The sequence below is a fragment of the Scardinius erythrophthalmus genome (genome assembly GCF_964197995.2).
Source record: "Scardinius erythrophthalmus genome assembly, chromosome: 15".
NCBI classification, from domain to species: Eukaryota; Metazoa; Chordata; class Actinopteri; order Cypriniformes; family Leuciscidae; genus Scardinius; species Scardinius erythrophthalmus.
The window spans coordinates 19,207,016-19,231,037 of NC_138235.1; the positions used below are offsets into that span (position 1 = coordinate 19,207,016).

A 24,022-nucleotide genomic window follows, 5' to 3' on the forward strand; every position below is an offset into this window, starting at 1 on the left:
GGCTTGCTGATTTAGAGTTTTTTTTTAACCTAGATAACCCCAAAAAAATCCTATTTTTCCTTTCCCACAAACGCTCGTTCTTCTTTTAGGCTCTCCATCCCTCTTTCTCTAACTCTCAATACTTCATTTAACACAGAACGAGTATCGATCGGCACTGCAGCTGCCGTGAAGTCTCACGGGTGATTAGGTTCACATGTTCTCCTGCTTCTGGGAGTGTAAGAGGGTGTGTTTGTGTGTGTTTATGGCCTTCTGATGGTGGCCTCTACGTGGAGGGGCTGTTTTATAGATGTTTAATAGGCTTCAGTGCAGGAAAAGGAGTTTGGGATAAGAGTTTTACTACAGTTTTTGCTTTCTCCAAATATGTATTCAAACCCACAGCTCATGTGTTAGTTTATCATTCAGAGCCAAGTGTGTCTCACAAACAGCATTCAATCAGAGCTTGTTTGTTAATTTACAGTTCTTCACCCTTTCTAGACTGTGCTAGAGGAAACAGTCCTATGAGGATGACTGAATCTTTATTTATCTTTTTCAGGAAACTGGTATGGTTGTTTTGCTCTGAGGGGGAAACCCTGAGAAAGGAAGGAAGTGCAGGGTCTGGAGCTGCATTCATGAACTCAGTGTCAGCTCTCTGATGGAAACAAACACTAGACGAGGAACACTATCTCAGAGATGAACAGTGTCATGCGTCAGGGCTATTTAAACTTTAAAACCCTTGCTTGCCGTGTAGGGAAAAGCACAGGAATATTTTGAGGAATTCTGAGCGTTTTAGAATATTTAGAGTTTTCCAAGAACTTCCTCAAAGTTTGAGGGATGATGTTGGATTCAGCAGGTGGCCATGTGATTCTGTTCTTTCAGAACTAGAGTAATGAAATGCTGACCCGCTGACTCGCAGGGAATTTGACGATTATGAGAACAGTCATAGGTCAGTAAACACAGCGCTGTGAGCTTTTATAAGAAACCGTTTCCTTATCATTTCAAGACAAATCTATTTACTTTTCAGAAAAGGAATGTGCCTGTAGTACCCTGATGGTACTGAATGTGAATGATCACTATATTCATGTATAATGGTATTTACATGGTACTCTTTGAAGAATACTATGGCACATAAATGGTCCAATAACCCTGGTATGTACCATTTTACATTATAGGGCTTGTTTATTGTGGTTATAGTGTTGTATTTCTAACTGCCCCTTTCTCTCTATTTAATTCAATGCAGTGAATCAGATTCATGAACACACAATACACTCAGTCATAATAAAGTGAATGTTCTCAAACCTTTTGTAGATCATTGAAGATAAAAATATTTACAATAAAACAAAGAAGGAGGGTTAAATGGAGGCACAATAGCGGCTGGTTGTGATGCCTTGAGTCTGTCTGGCAGCTGTGTTTGTTGTGTGTCGCTCTATTGTACGGTCTTGACCTGTGTATATAGCAGCATCAAAGCACATGGCATTAGAGGTTTTGACTAGATTTGGAACATGATGGGAACAATAGAGAATAAAAGCAAGAAGCACACACATTTACACTCATGCACAGATTGCACACTTGTGGCCTGGATATTTTTTTCTATCCAAGAGGTACCTTGTGAAACGAGTACTTAAAATAAGAGTACTTATTGAGGAAATAATATACTTTATAAAAATATACTGAATTAAATGTTTTCGGACACTTGTAATTGCAAATAAATGAGAATGCATTATAGTTTACCATATTTTATTTGATCCAAATTCCTAATAAATGTGTACAAGCAATAGTAAAATTGATGATTGCCTTAGCAAACACCAATATTACTTTTTCACCTTCACTGTTAAAGGAAGTCCAACCAACCCCTGGATTAATCTGACATACATCCAGATACAGATACATGTTCTCTCCTCAGGAAACGAGAGGTGATTTCATGCTCTTGTAAAAGTCTGCATGAAAAATACTACACAAGACACGCAAGACTCAGTTCACATGAACACACATTCATGCACACAGGCCCAGACTTCACTATATATGTTAGACTGCAGCCAGCTAAACAAACCAGCTCAAACAAGTTTTCACATATTTCCTGGCTTGTCATACAAACCTACAGATCTATGACTGTTGTTGTTTTTCATTCATCATATCTTCCTCTTTTTCTTTTTGAGCCGTTTAAAGGGATAGTTCACCCAAAAATGAAAATGCTGTTCTCATTTACTCACCCTCATGTTGTTCCAAACCTGTATGATTTCCTTTCTTCTGCTAAACACAAAAGAAGATATTGTAAAGAAGGTTGGTAATTAAACAGTTGCTGGTCCCCATTGACTTCCATAGTAATTTTTTCCCTACTATGGAAGTCAATGGGGTCCATCAGTCGTTTGGTTACCAACTTTCTTCAAAATATCTTCTTTTGTGTTCAGCAGAAGAAAGAAAGTCATATAGGTTTGGAACAACATGAGGGAGAGTAAATGAGGACAGCATTTTCATTTTTGGGTGAACTATCCCTTTAATGGATAAGAGCTATTTTTGAATGTCACATCACTAGACCCAGCGGAACGTGTTGGTCAGGGATAAAAGGGGATTTCTAAAAAGGTCTGGGATGTCATTGCTCACTTGATTTGACATCTCTGTCACTGTAGTGGGATTCGGGTGCGCACTTCTAAATGAGAGGCCATTATCCGTCTTAAAGCCAAGGCTCTGATGTCACACGAACACCTATTAGCTCTGTATGTGCGTGGATGTTTGTACACTTCAGACAGAGAGCTTGTGATCTCCAACTGCTTCCACTTGAGAATTACACGATTAAACAAATGGCACAGACAAAACAAACAATAAGATGATGTTGGTAGGGAGCGAGTTTGCGGCATGCTCTTTTTTATGGAGCTCAGCACTATGCAGAGCTGACAGACAAAGAAAGCGCAGAAAGAGAAATGTGCGTTTGATTGATGTCTGGACCCTTAAGTCTGACACACACACACATACACATACACACACACATGCTCTTGAGCATTGAGGCTGGAGGTTATTAGATTTGATAGTGACAATGCTGCAGTGCATGTAGGCCATTTATAAAACCCATTCACACACACAAAACACACAAGCACACACCTTGTGTAAAGCAACTGGCTGTTCTATTTCTGCTTTTAATGGTGGTCTAATAGTGTTGTCTCCTGGATACAAATCCACACAAACTGCATTAGGTGAGCACCATGTGATGTATTAAGATTGTGACTGTAGAAACCAGCTGAGATCAGCTGTTTGAAAGAAGTTTAGCATGTCGGACAAGATTAGATCTGTCAGGTTTATGGACAACGCTTATTCCCTACTGTGTCAGTCTGTTTGTAGGCCTGAAACATAATCTCCACAAGTACATACAAATACTTTTTATTTTATGTATATTTATTATTGTTTGATGGCATATTTTTTTATATTCCTTAAAAAATAATCTTTTAATAAAGAAATGATTATTGTTATTATTACTTTGAGAAGTACATTGTACTGTACAATAGTAATAGATTTAAGGTAAACTGAAATTTCATTTTGGCGGGTTGTAGTGAAGACCTTCGAGTTTCTGTGTGTCTATGCTTAAGAATGTTTATTAGACAAAATTGCGCCGCTCATTCACACAGACAGTCAGACACACACACAGAACATGCTGACTTTCTATTTTATGGTTTAATATTCACATACACTTGTCCAGTGGTCGGCAGCCTGATGGCACGAGGAAGGATAATCACTTGTCACACGAATGGTTCGTCGAATGGTAAAATCTCACACTTTAATAATAGTATTCATAGTACCTAACTTAATACAACAGGCTGTGTGAATATGAGGAATGCTTACCTCAAAATGTATGTCCGCATGCAAGTTTGACTTTATTTAAATTAAATAAATACACCTCTTTTAGCTATTTTCACGTGCCAGTGATTATCCTTCTGCATGCCAGCATTGACAGAATATGTTCCTGATAGAATTTTATGACCACAAATAGCAGCTTTATAAGATTTAGAATCAATTGAAACTAAGTGTGTTTGTGCCACAGATATTTCTAACAATTGTGTGAGTGGGATTTGCTCACAGAGAGCTTGTATTGATCCACAGTGCTATTTCAGTTGTGTAATGTATAGCTCCCGTCCACTGGTCTTTCCCAGGACTGAGGTTAAACGAAATGTATTTGCATTTCCATGGATTATGCTAAATAAAAATCCATATTATTCAATGCAAGGTTAATTAAATTAGATGCATGTGTATACAACAATGCAATCTTGAGCACAATCAAATTTTTGTATTGTTTATATTGTGCAAGATGTGTTAAAAAGACAAACAAAATGTTTGTTTGTCCAGAAGATAAGTTCTTGCTCCCGTTTAACAGATTTACACACACATACAAGGCCTAAACATCATTGCACAACACAACTAGCGCTTCCTGCCGTCTGATCGAATTCAAAGGTCTCTTAGGTGAAGCTAATTGGTTAGATCTCTGATCTTCCGCTTTCTCCCTAATCAGATCAGTAAGCTATTGCTTTGATTTTGTGTATGAGACAGATCTTATATAAGACCTGTCTCCTCACATCCAGGCTCTTGGGAACGTCATGTCCTGTGAACTTCATTTGGGTCAACCAGCAATCTTCAACTTTCATGACACTCACACACACTGAGTGTGCACGTGCACTCTAGTGCATTGATTTATATAGAGCATGGATAACAGTCCTCGCTTCATTGCATTTGCTCAAGACTATCAATATTCATCTGTGTCTGTCTATACACCTCACTGATCTGTTAAAGGGTTATTCACGATGGCTTGTTGGAAGCTGCAGACTCAGCACATTTAAAAATGGGAATACTGTGGTTAGATTTATAAGTCATCTTAAAATATGATAGGTTCGTTCATTACAGCTCTTAAAGTGCTTTTGGAGAAGCTTGTGAAGTGTGATTGTAGTTCTGTTTTAGATATAATGGCTTAAGAAGTGAGTTGAGATTGAGATTGATCACTTAATCACATCAGAATTACACTTTCAGCGATTCTCTTCAGCAAAATGGTTTTATTACTGCAGCCCAGTGACCTGCCCGCCTTATCAATGTAATCTGTCTAGACCAATAACTTGAGGTGACTTGACTGGCAAAACTACAGCTCTATTTAGAATAGAGTGCTATCGTAGTGCTTACTGCATACTGGACAGTATACATTCAGAAATTAATAGGGGCTTGGGAAAAAAAACACTGAAAGTGACAAAAATTTCACAATATTGTATTTGTAAAAATGCTAAATGGATGTGTTAGTTTAAAGTATTTATATGAAAAATGCCCAAGAAAATCTGCTCCAGGGTGTAAAAGCATAGTGCATTGCATTGTGGGATTCAGAGTGTTATCTGCTTGTGCACACCTATACTGCATGCCTTCATTTACAATAGAACTCCTTATACAGCATGCATACTACTGAATCATCATTCTATCATACTGAATTTATACTACATTTGTTCAGCCAAAGCAGTTTAGTGGTATTTATCAACAAATCCATTCAATACCAATTGAGGTGAAATGTGTTTATATTTATGCACTACAGGCCATTATCTAAGGGATTGATTAACAAGTCATTAAATGCCTAACAATCTAATTACACAGCTCTTGGACAAATAATCTGGTTTATATGTCTGTTGCCTATTGAAACAGATGCGCTCTAGATTAGTGACTGTTGCTCCATAATGACCTTATAAATGCTTGACCATTACAATAATCTAATAATGATTTTCAATAGCGAACGAAACGTTTCCTTCTGAGCATCATATTCTACACCCATCACCATCTCTGTAGCTGTCTCAATGTGCATCTAATGGTCAATGACTTCTCTGCATCAATGATCTAATTCTGTACTTGATATAGGTTAGTGGACCAATGAAAAACTAAATAAATAAGACGTCTCCCTGTGTTGTCACGATACCAAAATTATTGTTTCGATACCGATACCAAGTCAAGTATTGCGATTTCGATACTTTTTCGATACTTTTCCTGAAAAGGGAGAAACACTCTCAAATATCATTGCTGTGCTTTATTTTAAAACCGGGACAACATTTAATCATATAACACACTAATTAATGAACATATGAACAGCAGATATATTAAACATTTGAACAAAATATGAAATATCAAAATATAAAAAATAAATTAGAGCAATGACATTCAAGGTAAAAAAATATATACATTTAGCAGCATTATCTCATTTATCATAATAAGAAACACAAGAGCTTTATCTTGATTCTGAACTTTGAATAAAAATATGAACAGCGATTATATTAAACAATGTTTAATATTGGTATGATAAGCCTTAATGGTGATATATTTGACGTGGGGAGAGAGTTGTGGAAGGCCTATACTTCATGTTAAACATAAATATATATAGCAGCAAAGACAACGTCGGCAGTGTTGACTGCAAAATAGGCTACAGAATAATTCGTTCAGTATTGAGAGGTGCAATATTTGAAAATCGATCATATGTTTTAAATTACATTTTATATTGTATTTGTCAAATCTTTCAAACATCAAAATGTCATTGATTAATATGTATTCGTGTCAAAATGACATAGAAACATCTTTTCCTATTCTATTTTGCCTGGAAACGCTTCCAACACGTGTGCGTGTCGCGTGAAAAATAGATTTCTAGAATGCACGCGTTTTCCGCGCGTCTCGAGCTGCACCCAGACGCGTGTGTCACGCAGGCAGTTAACATCATGGGAGCCGAAATAAAAACGGACACGACACGCAGCCAGTGTGTGTCAGGCCTTTACAAATCTGGAACGCGGTCATTCTTAGAAGCGATAGCCTACTAATAAATTAAGGAATCGTGACGTATTTCATTTCCGGCTTTCTTTTGAAGTATCGGTGCACCGTGCAACAGAGCAAGGTAGGCAACTTACTTCCATATGTCACTCCTCCTCGCGTCATCTTTTTCTACGAGTCGTGGACCACTTGTGCTCATAGACAGTATATAAACGATTATGCTCGCACATGCAGCCATCTCTGTAGTGTTTTGTCACATGACACTGACAGCAGCAGGTTCTTTGCTGCGTGCGTCAGGAAAAAAACACAGACGTCGATAGGGAGGCTTTTTTTTTTTTAAGTATCGATACTGATAAATTTAGGTATCGTGACGTTTTTAATTTCCGAGTATCGCGATACTTTTGAAGTATCGATACATCGTGCAACACTAGTTTGTTACAATGGCACTGTTTGCCCCTTGGAAGATACTTTAACTACAGCCTAAGCCTATATCTCCATTGATGAACCTTCAAAAGTATGTGTATTTTGACATTTAAGCATAAAAATAAAATCGATAATATTTCATTATAATGTAGTATAAGGTTTACCAGCCTTGTCATGTCACATTAATAGCTCAAAACAGCCTGGCTGCAAAATTGAGCGCTCATGAACAAAGATGGCCGATTTTCAAATCTCCTGCCTACAGGGGAATCTTGGTCCAGCCAAACAATTGCCACTGAGACGAATGGAAATGCTTATGAATAGCTCTCTCCAAGTATTATAGACCTCCCTCCCACGATATAGTACTGTTGTGTGTTACTTGTCCATTATATTTTCTCCTGCTCATTCTTTTTCTCTCTCTCTCTCAGATTTGGAATATAGCCTCTAAGGATTTGAGAGGTTCTCGTGATATATTTTGCTGCAAATTGAAAGGAAAATTTTATTGAGTTCTAGTTCAGTACAGACTGTCTGGAAATGCAGAAATGAAGAACAGACTATTCAGCTGTCTACAAACCTACAAATGTTACCCATATATTTTCATCCTTAGTTATGGAATTTGACCTATTTCGGTCCAGATTCCAAAAACTATCTCCAGATTCATCGTCCCTCTCTGAATGCCAAATGTCGTTCTTAATACAAATGAGAGAACAAAGTGTGCAATGAGGAATGTTTGGAGTGTTTTCATGTGCCAGAGCGCATGCGGCTCTCAATCTGACACGCTAATGAGCGTCAAGTGCTAGCTATTCTCTCTAACGAGCGCATGGTCTCCCTGATTGAATCCCTCTAAAAGGGGAGGACCAGATACAAAAACAAACTCTTTCATGCAGAAAACAGATACTCTATCCAAAGCTTTTATAATTATTTTCTCTATATACTGTTGATATGGCAACTAGAAAATACACTAAGTTTGTCATGCTACTGTAGCATGTGTGGAAGTATTTAAAACAAGGGTGTTACAATTAGCCCCGCGTTAGGTTGTGCCCCGCTCTCCCCTACATCGCAAATATACTGAAATGTTTGCCTTCGCACCAAAAAGTTGCAGAACCATTCATTTTCTGTAAAGAACGCCCATACATTCTCTGCACCGTTTCCATTACGGCATCTATCCACATTATTAGCACTTGCAGCCTCTTCATCCTCCTCATTTTGCGAGATTTGTAAAATGTCCTCCGACTGAAAGCCCACCACTTCAGGTCGACTTTGCACCGGAGCCGTCCTTGTTTTGTTTCTTTTTGCGGGAATGCGAGATCCGATCTGTTATCCAGATACAGAAGCCACTTGATGTGGACATGTGTAAACGCACCGTGTCCTGATTGGCTTATGATCCGATCTGCTTTATCGGGTCACGGTGATCGCATGTAAATGCCAAGTGTAAACGCAGCCAAAGATGAAGGGGACGATTCCTTTAGGCTGCTTCTAAACCGGTTTATAGTCAGTTCTCATTAAAATGGTCAAGATTGTCATGTATGGCAAGACATTATCATTTTTGTAAATGTTTTTAAATAACATTTTATGTGATATTTGTCAATTTTCCCACTTAGGCTACAGATAGATTTTCTGTTTTCTGGATATATCCCCAATGTAAGACATGCAGTGACTGCTTTTGATTGCTGTGGCAGTGGTGTTAATGAGAAACAGGCTGCTATAGTTAGATTTGATTGGCCCACACCTGGGAGCAATTAATTCATACTCAGTACAGGTGTGATTCACCACCTTTTTCTTCTCTGTTTCTCAGTCATTAATCTTTTGAACTTCACCAAATGGCTCAAAACGCACCGTTTTAAGTGATGGCTGACTGTCAACATGAATGTCTACACCCTGTTATATTCATGGGATGACTGATCAGGTCAAGTAATTGACTAACTGTTTTAATTAATTATTAGATTTTTCAATTTGAATGTTGTGAACGTTGATATTTTGATATTCGGACACAGTGGTACTGGAGTGCACTCTAGGAAGAAGGGATAAACGAGAGAAAAAGGGAGGGGCCCTCTGCTGTGGTGGCGCCAAGGCTTTTTTTGTGAAGAGTTTGCACACAACAGAAGCTTAGAGATTAAACTCTCACAAGCCAAAGAGAAAAGAAAGAAGCAGAATGGACCTTTCATACCCAACCCCATTAATAATGTGTTCATGTAGAAGGTGTAACGGAAAGAGATGGAAGGTCACAGTGTTCCTCATCCCAAATGACCTTTATACCTTTGTTCTACAATGCATCTCAGGCCCTGTTTAAACCTGGTATTAATATGCATTTTGGTCGATCGGATCAAAGTGGATGAGGGAGACTTACCCGTTTGCACCTGTATTTTGATTTGTCTCCTTTATCCACTTTCAACAATTTTTGTCCTGATTTCGTTGAGGGGAGGGTCTATGGGCGGGTAAATGTATGTTGTTGTTTTTTTCAGATCTTTCTTTCTGAAGAATCATGTGACACTGAAGACTAGAGTAATGACGCTGAAAATTCGAAGATTAAATATGACTTGCTACTATAGATACAGACACGCGGCAGTGAGCATGTAACATATCTAGGCAGGTGGAGGAGTTTCAGAGAAATATCTGAAAACTCTGATAGTGTGCTGCAGGACTACTTTACAGCAAACGATGAACCACACTATTGAAATGTTTAGCAAGCAATCTCATTGGCTGCAGGATCAGCAGAGGCCAATCAGCTTGTGCCATGTAGTGATGATGTGATTGCTTGCAGTTTGCATGTAAAGGACCTATCAGCCTGCGCCCTCTGACTTAACCAGATATTAAAGTGCAGCTATTATGGTTTTTCGAATATTCCCTTTCATGCAGTGTGTAATATAGCTGTTTGTGAATGTAAACGTTCTGCAAAGTTGTAAAGTCGAAAGTGCCTGATAAATAAAGTTATTGTCTCCCAAAAGAAAGAATCAACTCTGAACGACCTTGACGAGTCGTTTGCGTTACGGTTCTACGTCACTAGAAAAGACATTTGCATAATGCCCGTCTATGTTGTACGTTGTCCACCCGCGAACAATTTGACCAGCCCTCAAACGTCAATTTACTGACGACTGCTTCTTAAATCTCAGAGTTCAACAAAGGATTCGCAAGACACTTGAATTTTAAAGTTAAAATTTTAATTTATTTTGACCAACTTGCTCCTCAAAATCACAACCTGTAAATTATTGATTTTTGATTATTGTTTTACATTGTTCATTGTACAACGTTATCGTTAGGCTACCGTCTTTACAGTGTGTACAATCGCTGAGCTTTAGGAAGCCTCCGGAGCTTAAGTTCAGTTATGGTAATAGGCGTTTAGGTTCCAACGGGCGCTGTAAGCGATTGATCAATCACAGCAGATTGGGCCATCTGGCCAATCAGAGCAGAGTAGCTTGCGGAAAGGAGGGATTTAAAGAGACTGATTCATCCAACGAGTCGTTTTAGAATCATTGAACAATGTGGTGATGTGCAGTGTATATTATGAGGAAATGAAACAGTTTTTTGACCTTTGATGCATGTAAACCTGTTGTAGGAGACCTCCAAAACAACATTAGGAGCCTTTAAATAGCATAATGGGGCACTTTAAGTGTGTTCGACTTGAAGTGGTCGGATATGACATCAAAGTACAGCGAGAGCGCTTAGAGAGCAGACGGGCTCCCTCCGTGTGTTAATCTTAAGTCATCTAATTAAGATGATTCTTTAATTCACTTTCTCACTTCCTTTTTGACTATCCCTCCATTCTTACTGAAGTATTTCCACCCATTACTTCTCTGTTCTAGATCACACTCATATCTTCTTTTCCCTCATGGGCTTCATGTGTAATTATAAAAGCGATTCCCAGCTCTAATTAACACTCAGGCCTGATAAGCATGTAAAAGAACTGTCCCACTCACGGGTGGACAGAAACATATGTCACTTTTCTTGAGTGTGAGAAAGCTAGAGGCAAATGCTGCTATATGCCAAAACTTTTCCCTGAATAAGTAATCCAAGCACAGGATGAGCCCAATATGAGAAACTTTTTGTTCGCACTGGTAAAATGACAACAGTGATTTGCTGACAGATGCAAGCAGCAGTACCTGGCAGGCAGAGAAGCTGCATGCACCTGTGTGTGTGTGTGTGTGTGTGTGCATGACTGATTTAAGTGTATATGATAAAATCTTCATGTTTTTGTTCCAAGATACCGTGGCTAACATTATAAACAGGGTAAAAAAAAACATACCACAAAAGTGTGGCCTTTTTAGTACTTGCCATCATCTAAAATGTCAGCATGTGGGACAAACAGAAGTATGTGGTAGTAGATCATGGTCTCGAGCTGTCTCAAATTCACGTGGACTGGAAAACAGTCCTATTCGGCTTTTGGATTTTAAGGAGAATGAAATTTTTTTGGGTTGATAGAGGTTTTGTCACAGCTCTTTGTGTAAGGTATAATGTTTATCACTGCCATCCTGCTGTTGTGAACTAATAAACATTGTTGCCATGGATCAAAGAGACAGAATATCTCATTTCCTAATCATGTACAGAATGACAAAATGTGTGTGGGAAATACACAGCACCTGCAGGCTCTCAGTTGCTTAATGAAAAATGCTATGCTAATGATCCGGCTTTTAGCTTCCTTGTTTTAGTGCAATTAGTAAGGGAGAAAGAGGGGAACGCGGTGGTTTTCTGCAGTTGTTTTTCCTGGTTGTGCAGGAGGAGAGGGGCCTGCTCATGTCAAATTGATTTGAAAGGTTGTGATTTCCTGTTTCCCCTCTCTTAACTTCCGCCCCCCATTTATTCATCAATTTGTTCCATTGAACTCTACAGGGGATCTGCTCACAAAAGCCGTTGTCATGGGAACCCATTATAGTCTGGAGTGGTCGGGGACTCGTGTCTCTGCGGTCTGGGAATTGAGGAAAAGCAATGGATTTATTACAGCTTCTCTCTCTGGTTATGTCTAGCTTATGGAGCACTGCACAGTATACACTATATGCAGCCTGCTTTTTAATTGGTATGTGAAATAGAACACATTTGCAATGATAAACATTTCACACATTAGTCTAATACTTAACATAGCATGCTGCAATGCATTGTAGGCACATGATCTTTTGTTTGTTTTACTCTGCAAGTGCCATTCATTTGGAAACTAATTTTGTATTTTTAATCCAATTTTGTGTAAATGGCTGAATTTGATAGTCCATTAAAGTCAGTCAAGACAGAAAATTGTTGCTGATATTACTTTCATTTTTATAATGGTGGAAATAGAAGATTAAGTAGAAATTTCCAGGCAGGTATGTTGAGGGCTAAAATCTGCTGGACAAGTTTTGGGACCCCGGCACTAAGCTTTTATTTAGGTGGAAAGGGATCAGGTGGTTTATAAGATTCTCATTACTAATTTGGGAAAATGGTAGGAGCATGTTGTGTTCCAAATGCACATTATAAGTGGCTCAGATTAAGAGCACATGCACAGATAGTTTGTGTGGAACTGCATTAACTGTGAACAGACTAGAGCTGATTTGAGATACTGAAAACACATGAGCTGCTCATGAGCTGCTCATGTGTAAATGAGCACAGTGCAGAGCTTCACTCTGAAACATTGAGCACATGTATTTATTTATTAAATAGCAGCTTTTACTGAAAAGCCATGGTTTGAAAAAAAAAGCTCTACTATATACTGCAGAAACAGTAACAGTACTATGCTGAACATCACCTGAACACGCTTCTCTCCGAATTAGCCATTTTTATTCCTTTTGCCTTTTCTGTTTGTCGTGAATTTCTTTTTAATTGTCAGAATAGGTGATCCATTTATTTTAATTTAATTGCATTACAGGTGTTATCTTTAGTCTGGATGATTCAAACGATTAAAATCCTAATGATGTTCCCTGTCTAAACAGACAAAGAAAACTCAACAAAAAAAAGAAGACATTCAGCTCTCTGTCCAGCCTCGTGTCTCAGAGTCTCTCTTACGCAACAGGCCATCCTCACCAGTGACAATGATTTTATGGGACAAAGTTTGTGAAGTGGAGCGTGACTTAAAGACCCTCTCAATTTCACACACTCCGTCAACTCAATTCTTCATAATTCAGTCAAATGAGGAGGTGAAATAAGAGAGACTCCATTATTCCTTTAGGATAGATGGATTTTGTTTAATACAGTGACACTCATTCCTCATCCCAACTGTGATGAAATCATCTTATTCCTTACATCCTGTGTTAGAGGAAGAGTGTGTTTCATAGGAATAAGTCAAGCAGGCACAAGATATAGGCCACGGCATGGCTGAATAGACCTGTGTGTGTGTGTACTCGTTCTCAGATTTCTGTACCTGCATTAGGTTTCAAGGTGTTGAAATTCAGGTAGCTGATAAGCAATTCAGTGATCAGATGACAAACTACTTGGATTGTGAGTTTCAACGTGTGCTGGCAGTGCAAAATTATGCAATGTACATGAGTAGACATCTTTCGTCATGTTTCTTAGTAAAGTCGGCATGAAATGAAAATTAACTAAATGCATGTTATAGATCTTTTTTGTGAACAATTCCTCTATGCATGTTTCATTTTTTTTTAAATGTCATTTTTCATCCGTGTCATGACTTGTTCATCCAGTGAAAGCTTCCGTTTCATTGCGACTTTACTGTAATTTCTGCGTTTAGAACAAAAGTGATCTGTTTTTAAACAGGTTATTGTTTTGTAGTTATTCCCATCATGTGCATAAAAAAAGAAAACTCTTTGACATACCTGTGGCCAGGTTCAAGATTCTCATTCAACTCCCTTTGGTGCTGAGCTAAAAACGTTTTCAGAAAATGCATATTTCTTAACAAGCGTGAGTTTTACATCTCATTACTTTTCCATTATTTTTGTTGAAAAATATATTTTAGGTTCTTAGGACAAACACCAACAGTAATTTTGACACTGCAAGCTGAGACAGTTTCTTTAGTAATTGTACATATTGTGAGTTTGTTCCCCATATTTTCATTTTGGTTGCTTAGTACAAGGAAGAGTCCACCTTCATGTTGCCACATGAGCTCTGGAGGGGAAAAAAGAAGGTATTTGCACACCCTAGATAAACTTCTGTTGGTAAATCATCCACTGTTAAAAGAAACATGAGTCATGAAAGATGTTTTCTTTAGTAGACAGTTTGTATTGTCTTTGATTTGAATTGTGCATGTGCATGTCAGTTACATCAGAGAGTGTCAGACTAATTGTTCATAAAGGTCCAATTTAAACAGTGTATTAAGAGTTCCTGATACAGTTATTGGCCAGCTGGCAAATATGAATTTACTCGTAAATGCTAGTTTTTACTCTCCTTACCACTATGTACTGTTTTTCCACTTTTGCACATTTGAAATTGTGCAAATATGACTGTCAAAGCGAAATAGACACACATCCATTGCATTAGAAAGGCAAAATTGCTTCAGTATTTCAGAGTAGATTGAATTTTATCATGACTGTTTGGAGCGCCAAAGCAGACTGTGAGTGAGTGTTTGTGCTGCAAGAGTCAATGACAGAGGAAAAAACCCTCACATAACATGTATGTACATACTGTACAGCATTTATGTGTGCAGCTTTGTGTCAATGCAAGTTAGCGGTGGGATAAATGACGTTGCTATAATCTCATTATGTTCAGAGTTCTTTCCCACAGACTCAGCAAACTGCAGTAAATTAAAAAACAGTGGCACAAAAATGGTCGATACACTAAGTCAATGCTTTCATTTTCTTTCAGCACAAATATATTGATTTTAATGAAGTTTAGTACCATTAAAAGCTGCGATTCCATTAACCTGTGCCATTCTGTCAGCCCACATACGACAGGAAGTGAAAATTGGATATTTCGCAGCAGTTTGTCTGTATTCATCCATTCCTGTTTTTTTATGTAGACAAACATGGGTGCAGTTACATGGTTTTAGAGAAAATCACACTAGAAGTGATCCTTCAATTTTTGTTTTAATTATTTTACGCAATAATGTATAAGAGGCTGTTTTATATTGTGAATGTGTATTTTATCATTGTTGAAAACCTGTATTAACCAATCAGCATCCACGATTTAAACGATTCATTTTAAAATGTATCGATGGTTCTCTCTGCTCCTCCTATCTCCATTTCCTACAGTGGAGTAGAAACAATGCAATACCTCACATTTGGATGTGTATCAGTTTAATTTCATGCTGGTTTCCTGCCAAATGATGATTTATCAGTGAAAATATCACAGAGTGGGAGATAGAAGTGATGGTGTGATATCAGAGTGGATGTACAGTGGCTTGGGAGGGGGATAACAAGAGTGAGTCATGTTGTAACATTTTAATTAATTTATCACTTTTTTTATCACAGAACTCTCAGAAGAAGAGAGGTGCCAGACCAAACAACAAACCTGATAAAAAAGCATCGCCTCAGGTAATACACACTAATACTAGAATATTAATTATTTTGCCTCTATTGTGATATTATAATGATCTGAAAGAGAACTGGTAAAGTACAGCATTGATAGCAAACTGTAGGTGCTATCGATTTAAAGCTTTCGTTGTTCTATTATTTCTTAAGACCGTCAAGGTCGTAGTCTACATTCTTGTTCAAGCTCCTACAAAGTGGTCTTTGTATAATGCTATAGTGATATCTGAACAGTCATAATGCTTTTATCACAACAAAGATCCTGAGTTGTTATACCTCTTTTTCACTGCAGTGGTGCAGGGATCATACTGGGCTTTCTGCAAACTTCTCTCATAATTTCTCCCACTGCAACATAACCTGCCTCCAAAAAACATGAGGCACCACAGTCTTTGTAGACAACTTTTTTTAATCTAAATTCAGGTGGATAAATAAAATAAGGTGTCTGGAGTATCAAATGACAAATGTCCAATGTTGTGAAGACATTACCCCACCTTAGCCATTGACTTGGCTAAGACTTGGTGGTGGAAACAGTGTATATATGGACAGCGTATTGTTCAATATTGTAGCAAATAACAGTTTTTTGGTCTCTGCAAATGTTTCTTTCCAGCCTCCAGAGGACAGTTCAGACCTGAAGTGCCAGCTTCACTTCGCCAAAGAGGAGTCAGCTCTCATGTGCAAGAAACTCACCAAGATGGTCAAAGACAATGAATCCATGAGGGAGGAATTGTCAAAGTTTCGCTCTTTGTACGGAGAGGTTGATGCCTCACTTACTGTCGAAGAGGTCGCGGACTCTCCTCACACCCGAGAGGCCGAGGTCAAAGTACACCTGAAACTTGTCGAAGAGGAGGCGAACCTTCTGAGCCGACGGATCGTAGAGTTGGAGGTGGAGAACCGTGGCATTCGCGCTGAAATGGACGACATGAAGATCCAGGATTCCCCGGGTGGAGTCGGGCTCATGGGTGGAGTCGGGGGTCACCTGCTGCTTTCCACGTCTGAGAATGTGATGGAGCTACAGCGCCATCTACAGTTCGTGGAAGAAGAGGCGGATCTGCTGCGGCGGTCTCTGATAGAAATGGAAGAGCAGAACAAGCTCTTGATGAACGAGCTCAACCACTACAAATCCGAGCTTCCCCCTGTCAATGAGATAGAGCTGTTGCCGTCCACAACCATCAATTCACCCAAAATCATTCCTGGCGCTTCTGAAGATGAGGGATCCGGTCTAAACGAAACCACCCATAAAGAACTGCTTGCTGCCAGGCTGCAGATCACAGAGCTGAATGGCAAAGTAAAGAAGCTCCAGTATGAGAACCGCGTGCTTCTGTCCAACCTTCAACGGTGTGACTTGGCCTCCAACCAGGGTTCCGCACGTCCAGCGCTGGAAACCGATGCTGAAGCAGGGGACTCAGCTGAGTGCGTCCCCAGCCAGGTGCACCGCGAAGGCCCGGTGGGCGACGAGCAGAACGATATTCTGGAGGAAAAGAATCCAAAATTTTCAGTACCAAGTCACACTTCTACTGCTCAGGGCCTCAGCATAAAAGACCTTTTCGCTATCCGCGACCAAGCGCAACTCATTACCTCAGCCATTCAGCTTCTAACATCACCCGACCCCTCCAGTGTCACACCAGATGCTGTCTATCGTAAGATTACAACAAATGAGTCTGCGGAAGCGGATCTGCTGGAGAAGAGCCAGACCCAGAGCTCCACGCTGCCCCTGGTGGAGGCCCTGCATGGCAGACTGCAGTCCCTCCAGGCTCAGCTACAGGCCCTCAGTGAGAGGGTGGATGCCCTGGGGCAGCCCTCAGAGAGGGAGCGTGTGGAAGGGATGTCCCTGATGCCCCTGCTGTCTGAGGCGGAAGACCCTGCAGCAAATTGCTCATGCCCTACAGATGCTCAGTTCAACCAGAACATGGCCCAACAGAAGGTACACGCCCAATCTCCCTTGCATCTTTATTCTTTCCTTTTTGCTTGGAGTTTTGTCTTTTTTTATCAGCAATTTTCTTTTTTGCTTTGCTTGATTAGATTGAGTTGTATTTACATTGCCCTTTCCCTTAGAAAGGTTTGTCGACCACTAGAGCTGCACGATTAACCGTTAAAAGATTGCGATCTCGATTCGAACACCCACACAATGTCATTCCTAAATGACAATGATTCATTCGCCTGTGTCTATTAAACCTTTGACAAAATCACAGCGGAACATTCAAACCTGTGTTGATGCTGCCCTTGACTGAAGAGAGAGCAGGTATGAAGGTCATGTGTAGGTATGAAACAGCTTCACAAACAGTCTTTTCAACCACACAGTATCGTTATTTCTGTGTTACAAATATTCATATTATAAGAAGTACTGGGATAACAGTTTATAGTTCAGGTTAAACACTGATGTCTACAGAAGTGTTAAAAATTTAGCATCACTTTTTGAAAGTAACTTGTGGTGACAAGTGACTGTTAAAAAATGTATGTGTGATTGAATCATTCATTCAAGAGATTTGTTCAAAAACGCTGATTCATCCAGTAATGAAACATGTAAAGTATTTATGATTGAGTCATTGAATCATTCATTCAAACTGTTTTTTTTAAGCTTTTTTTTAGTTTTCTGTTCAGAATCGTGATCTCTGTTTGAAGATTCTCTGTCTGTGATTGTCAATTTATCCAGAATCGTGCAGCTCTACCGACCACTATAACAATGCATGCTTGTGGTGCATTATAAGGCTTCATAGTGGATAGCATTTAGGCCTCTAATGGAGTTAGATCATCATTATTGTGATAAGAACTGTTTTGTTGTGAAAGTTTTCATTTTGGTTAAAGAATCAGCTTTTTTGGCACTGGCTAAGTATTTTATGTCTAGATTCAAATGAGATGCAATAGTGTAAGTGTGTTTGTTGACTAGTATAATAATGTATTATAGAATTTGGACGTGGCTGTTTCCAATAAATCTTTGATCAGACAATTTCCAGGGATGTCAACCTGGAGGGCTACTGTCCTGAAGAGTTTAGCTCCAACACTAATTGAACACACCTGAACCAGCTAATCAAGATCTTCAGGATTACTAGAAACTTTCAGGCAGGTGTTTGGAGCTGGTTGGTGCTAAACTCTAAGGGACAGTGGCCCTCCATGAGCGGAGTCTGACACATGTGATTTAAGCAATCACAAGAAGTTGGCTAATCCATTTATGTTGGCAAAAAGTGCAAAATAATGATTTTTGATATTAATAGTTGTTTTGGTTTCACTTTATTTTGATGGTCCCTTAAATCCATTCTGTTGACTAAAAGTAATGTTGCAGCAGTTGCACTTACATGTCTACTAACTCTCATTAGATTGTTAGTCGAGTATTAGTTGACTGGTAGGGTTAGGGCCAGAATAAGTTGACATGTACTTTCAAAGTTACTTATAGTCAGTAGAATGTCTGTTGCAGGACAGTCACAATAAAGAGCTAGCAGATATTAAGCAGACAGTCTACTAATACTCTAATGAGAGTTAGCTGACATGTAGTTGCAAAGTTACTTTTAAGTTATAGTCAACATAATGATCAAGAGGTTCCATCAAAATAAAGTGTTACAGTTATTTCCCATCACAGATAAAAGCTTAGCCTCTTCATTTACTCACTCTCATGTTGTTCAAACCTGTATGACTTTCTTTCTTCTGTGGAACATAAAAGAAGATATTTTGAATAATGTTTTTGTCCATACAATGAAAGTCAATGGGGTCCAATATAACACTGTTGTATTGGGCACAAAAAAAAGACACATTTATTTTCTTTTTTTTTTTTACTCATTTGAGTTCTAATCTAACAAGCATTTATTTAGGCTCCATTAGAGGCCCAACTCTTGAGATCCAATCCAGACTCTTCCCTCCCTCCTTCTCTCTCTCTTTTTCCTCACTGCATGGGCACCATGACCTGTGGTCGCTGCTACATTTCTTTCTTTGTTTTTCTTCTCCCTCTTTTTGGTTTCCCTCTACCCCATTTACTGTTTCCTCCTCCTCAAACCAAAGATGATGCTTTCGCTCCTTGTTGTTTTGTTTCTTTTTGCCATTTTGTCTTATACCACAATGACCAAACTGTTTTTCCTATACATACTTTTCATTGTCTTGTGAGTTTTTAATTTGCTGGTGATGTTTTATAGGTATCATTGTGCAATTTCTCTCGTTTCATTTCTCACTTGTCTGTTCTGACCCTGCATCACTGTCTTATATACCCACACTACACATAACCTTTTTTTATTCCTTCATCATATTCTTCTTGATCTTGTCTGTCTTCTATCATGCTCGTCTTTTATTGTTGTTTTTTTGTTTTCCTTCATTAACTTGCCCATGCATGCATGCAACAGCCTGACTCTAGAGATCAGCCAGACTGTGAGGTCAAAGTTCACCCGTGCAAGGCAGAGGAGGAGAGCAACAGCCACAAAGACAGCAACAAAGATGAGGAATCTGACTTAAAGGAAACAAACTCTGATCTGGTGAGGCATTACATACACATACACACACACATTTCTATTCTGCTACCATTTTACAATTGTACACACAATGGCTCTGTTACAAAACATAAGCTAACACTTTTGGACAAAAACAGAGGCAGCATGTTGTGCATCCTTCATGGATAAAGGCCCGTTCACACCAAGAACGATAACTATCAGGGGTGCAAACAGCGCGCTTTTCGGCGCCTCCCGCTTTTTTCACGTCAGTTTGGGTGACTTGTGTGAATCGTGCAGATCCGAAGAGTTTTTTTTGGGGGGGGGGGTCTGATTATAATTTAATTTAACCAACAGTAATTCTGGATTGCGTCCACCAACAAGTAAATAGGAAATAAGCGAATCAGAACACTGCGCGCCAAACCAGCAGTATGTGCGCAAGCGTGAACCGCTAGTGTTTCTGTCTCACTCTGGATCTGCCACTGCATCACATTTCTCTCTGCGTGCCGTGGAGTGTCCGTTTTTATTCCGGCTCTCATGTTAACTGGTTAGAGCTTGTGTTAGAGCACAATGCCTGCATGACAAACACACTTCTCGAGCCGCGCCGAAACCGCGTGCTAGAAATAGAACCGCAACCGACGCCTATTTTTCACGCGACACGCAAGACTGTTGGAAGTTTTCAGACAAAATAGAAGGCGCAAATACATATTAATAAATTACATTTTGATGCTTGAAAGTCTCTCGGTTTTGACAAATGCATATATAATTGTAATTTAAAAAATAGACCTAATTATCGACTTTCAAATATTGCCCCGTCAATAGGCCTACAGAACGAAATATTCTGTAGCCTATTTTGCCGTCAATACTGCCGACTTGGTCTTTGCTGTATCAGGCTATATATATTATGTTTAACATCCAAGTGTAGATCTGTCGGCGCACAGAGCCACGCAGTCGCAGACAGCACGTGAAGTTCGTGAACACCGAATTCCCTTTTCTTTATCATCTATTTGTGTTTGAACAGACATGTGCACGAAAAAATAAGCCAGTGTCCGTCTCAACGAGTTTCCCCGTAAACGCAGTCAAAATAAAACGGACGCGTGTCATTACCGGTATTAGATACGCGCATTCGTCTTAAAGGGACAGCACCCAATATACCTGCAGCTGTTTGTGTCACTAAAGTTAATCAAAGTTTAGTCAAAAGATAAACTGTATTAATACTTAATACAGTTAATTTACCTGAAAAACATAAAGCACTGCTTTATTTCTCATGTATTTGTGTTTTATTGTATTTATATTTGTATTTTGTTTATTAGTTTCTATGCAGATGCACTAGGCTAGGCCTACCCTACACAATTACCCCAATCATCCTAGAATTATTAATTCTTTACAAAAAGAGCTATTCAAATCATCAGGTGAAATTGTTTTCAGGAATAGCAGTAATGCAAGAAGAAGTGCAAGATAGTTTTTCTAAATTTCATTTGACTCTATGTGCCTATAGGGGTGGGTTGGGGATGGTGGCAATGTAGTATCTGGATATTTGCCGCGGGACGAGGGCTTCGATTACCTCTCTCTTTTTTGACCATACATGTGTTTGCACCCCTGAACTATATTAGCATCCACACCCGCGGGCGATATTGTTCTGTTTATTCTAAGCGCGCTGCAGTTTTGTTGTCTGCCACTTTAAATGTTCTAGTTATTTAAAGCAGGATAGAGTCTGATTGGCTGTCAATGTTTTTATCGTTCATCAGCTGGAAAAAATCATTCTGGAAGTGATTCCAACAATATCGTTTCTCTGTGCCATTATCGTTATGGACTTTGCTATGCTTTTATATTTAGAATGATTTGTAGAACTATATCTTTATAGTTATTGATATAGTTATCGTCCTTGTTGTGGACGGGCCTCAAGGCAATTTCAGAATGCAGAGCAACAAGTTCAATGAAATATTACATCCATGAATGGTGCTTTCGGTTTCTCTTTGGATGGTTGGCAAACTTCAAAATCTCAGAAGCTACAATGAAGGCTTAAAGGGTTAGTTCACCCAAAAATGAAAATTCTGTCAGTAATTACTCACCCTCATGTTGTTCCAACCGCGTAAGACCTTCGTTCATCTTCGGAACACAAATTAAGATATTTTTGATGAAATCTGAGCCATGTCTGAATCCTCCATAGGCTTCTATGTGACCGAAACTTGCTGGCCCAGAAAAGTTATTAAAGAGATCGTTAATATAGTCCAAGTGACTCCAGTGGCTCAATCTTAATTATATCAAGCGACGAGAATACTTGTTGTGCGCAAAAACAAACAAAAATAACGACTTTATTCCACTATTCATTTCCTTCTCTCTGGGCCTCGTAGTGTTTTTGCGCTGCGCGTCTGTGTTGCACGTCATCACGCATCACACACATGACCGGCGTCGGCCAATAGTGAGCCTACGTGGTGACGTGTACACAGACGCGCTGCGCAAAAACACTACGCGAACCAACTAGAGGTCCAGAGAGAAGGAAATGAATAGTGGAATAAAGTCGTTATTTTTGTTTGTTTTTGCGCACAAAAAGTATTCTCGTCGCTTTATAAACTTAAGATTGAGCCACTGGAGTCACTTGGACTATATTAACGATCTCTTTAATAACTTTTCTGGGCCAGCAAGTTTCGGTCACATAGAAGCCTATGGAGGATTCAGACATGGCTCAGATTTCATCAAAAATATCTTAATTTGTGTTCCAAAGATGAACGAAGGTCTTACGCGGTTGGAACAACATGAGGGTGAGTGATTACTGACAGAATTTTCATTTTTGGGTGAACTAACCCTTTAAGGTCCTTGAACACTGAGTCCGAAATTTTCGCACGTTAAAAAATAAATACAACCTCATGTTGTGTCAATCACGTTTACACACTGCCTCCGAAACTTTCGTCCGTCATTAAAAAGAAATTTGGATTGGGTTCGATATTCTGCGTTTTTCGTATCCGTAGCAAGCATTATCTAGAGGTATCTAGAGGTGTTTTGACAATTCAGAGCCACCGAATGACGAATACGAAAAAACGCACACAAAACTTTCGGACTCAGAGTACAAGGACCTTTAGGCTGTGTACTGGTCACTCAAATCTGAGGTTCATGGGGAATTGGGAAATTAGGGTTTAGGCAAAGTCTATTAAACAGCAACGTCTAGACAGCAAAGTCTATTAAATGGGACATTCATAGACTCTAAAGAATGTTTATGTGGTTAAAATATAAAAACACCCTTGTGTCCATAAATAAAACAAGACTTGTCCACCCATGCACAGATATAAGCAAATATAGTTCTCGCTGCCAACATGGTTTAGTTTTGCCTTAATCCCACTACGCTCTTACATTACACTGTATTTTCCCCAGTAAAGGCCTACTTAATTTTTTTTTCTGTTCAGTTTGGTTCAGTTTAGATGGCCAGTGATCTGTTTAATTTGTACAAGACTTTATACAGTTCAAACTCCTGAGAAATATGCAGTCTTTAAACTGAAGACAGTATAAAGTATTGACACGATTATGCCAAGCTTTAAATCATGAAAGCATGCATTATGTGATTTGGTGTCCTGCACGCTGTGCCAAACGCCCTTGCAGCACTGCAGAGAAACATCCAGCCATCAACAGTTTCCACCCAAACAATTCATCACCCAGCATTTCCATAACTGGCAAATGTGGTTTTCACAAAGAAAAAGAAAAAACTGAGATCTTGTTATCAAGCTCTGGTCTCATGTTTCGAATTTTAGGGAGGGCTCGCTCAATGTTGGACTGTTGTTGGACCATGAATAGAAATGGTCTAGGGATGCAAAACACTTTTTTCCCCAAAACTTTTAATTCTGTAAAAAGTCCTGTATATTTAGACTGGTTTCCTCACCTCACTCAGATTGGACGTGTTTCTTAGAGGGCTTTACACAAGACATGTTATTGAGTTGAATGCAAGGTCTTGATAGAGTTAGGCTAGTAATGATATTATTATTATTTTTAAAAAAACATGGCAGCTTCCAAGTTTCAAAGGAAAATAATTATTAAGCGTAGCGTCAGTTCTGGCGGGTCACGTTAGTCAAGCTCGCATCAGCTGACTCTCAG

At 39.1% G+C, this 24,022-nt stretch overlaps 1 protein-coding gene across 2 annotated transcripts in view; it reads left to right on the forward strand.

The window, feature by feature from the left end:
- The window catches only part of mtcl2 (microtubule crosslinking factor 2), a 51,461-nt gene that overhangs the window by 12,732 nt on the left and 14,707 nt on the right, over positions 1 to 24,022 (forward strand). For both annotated transcript variants that reach the window (XM_081385898.1, XM_081385899.1), the window contains exons 4-6: positions 15,480 to 15,542; positions 16,144 to 17,457; positions 19,859 to 19,987. In XM_081385898.1, the coding sequence (XP_081242024.1) occupies positions 15,480 to 15,542; positions 16,144 to 17,457; positions 19,859 to 19,987 (1,506 nt within the window). The remainder of the gene's footprint in view (positions 1 to 15,479; positions 15,543 to 16,143; positions 17,458 to 19,858; positions 19,988 to 24,022) is intronic.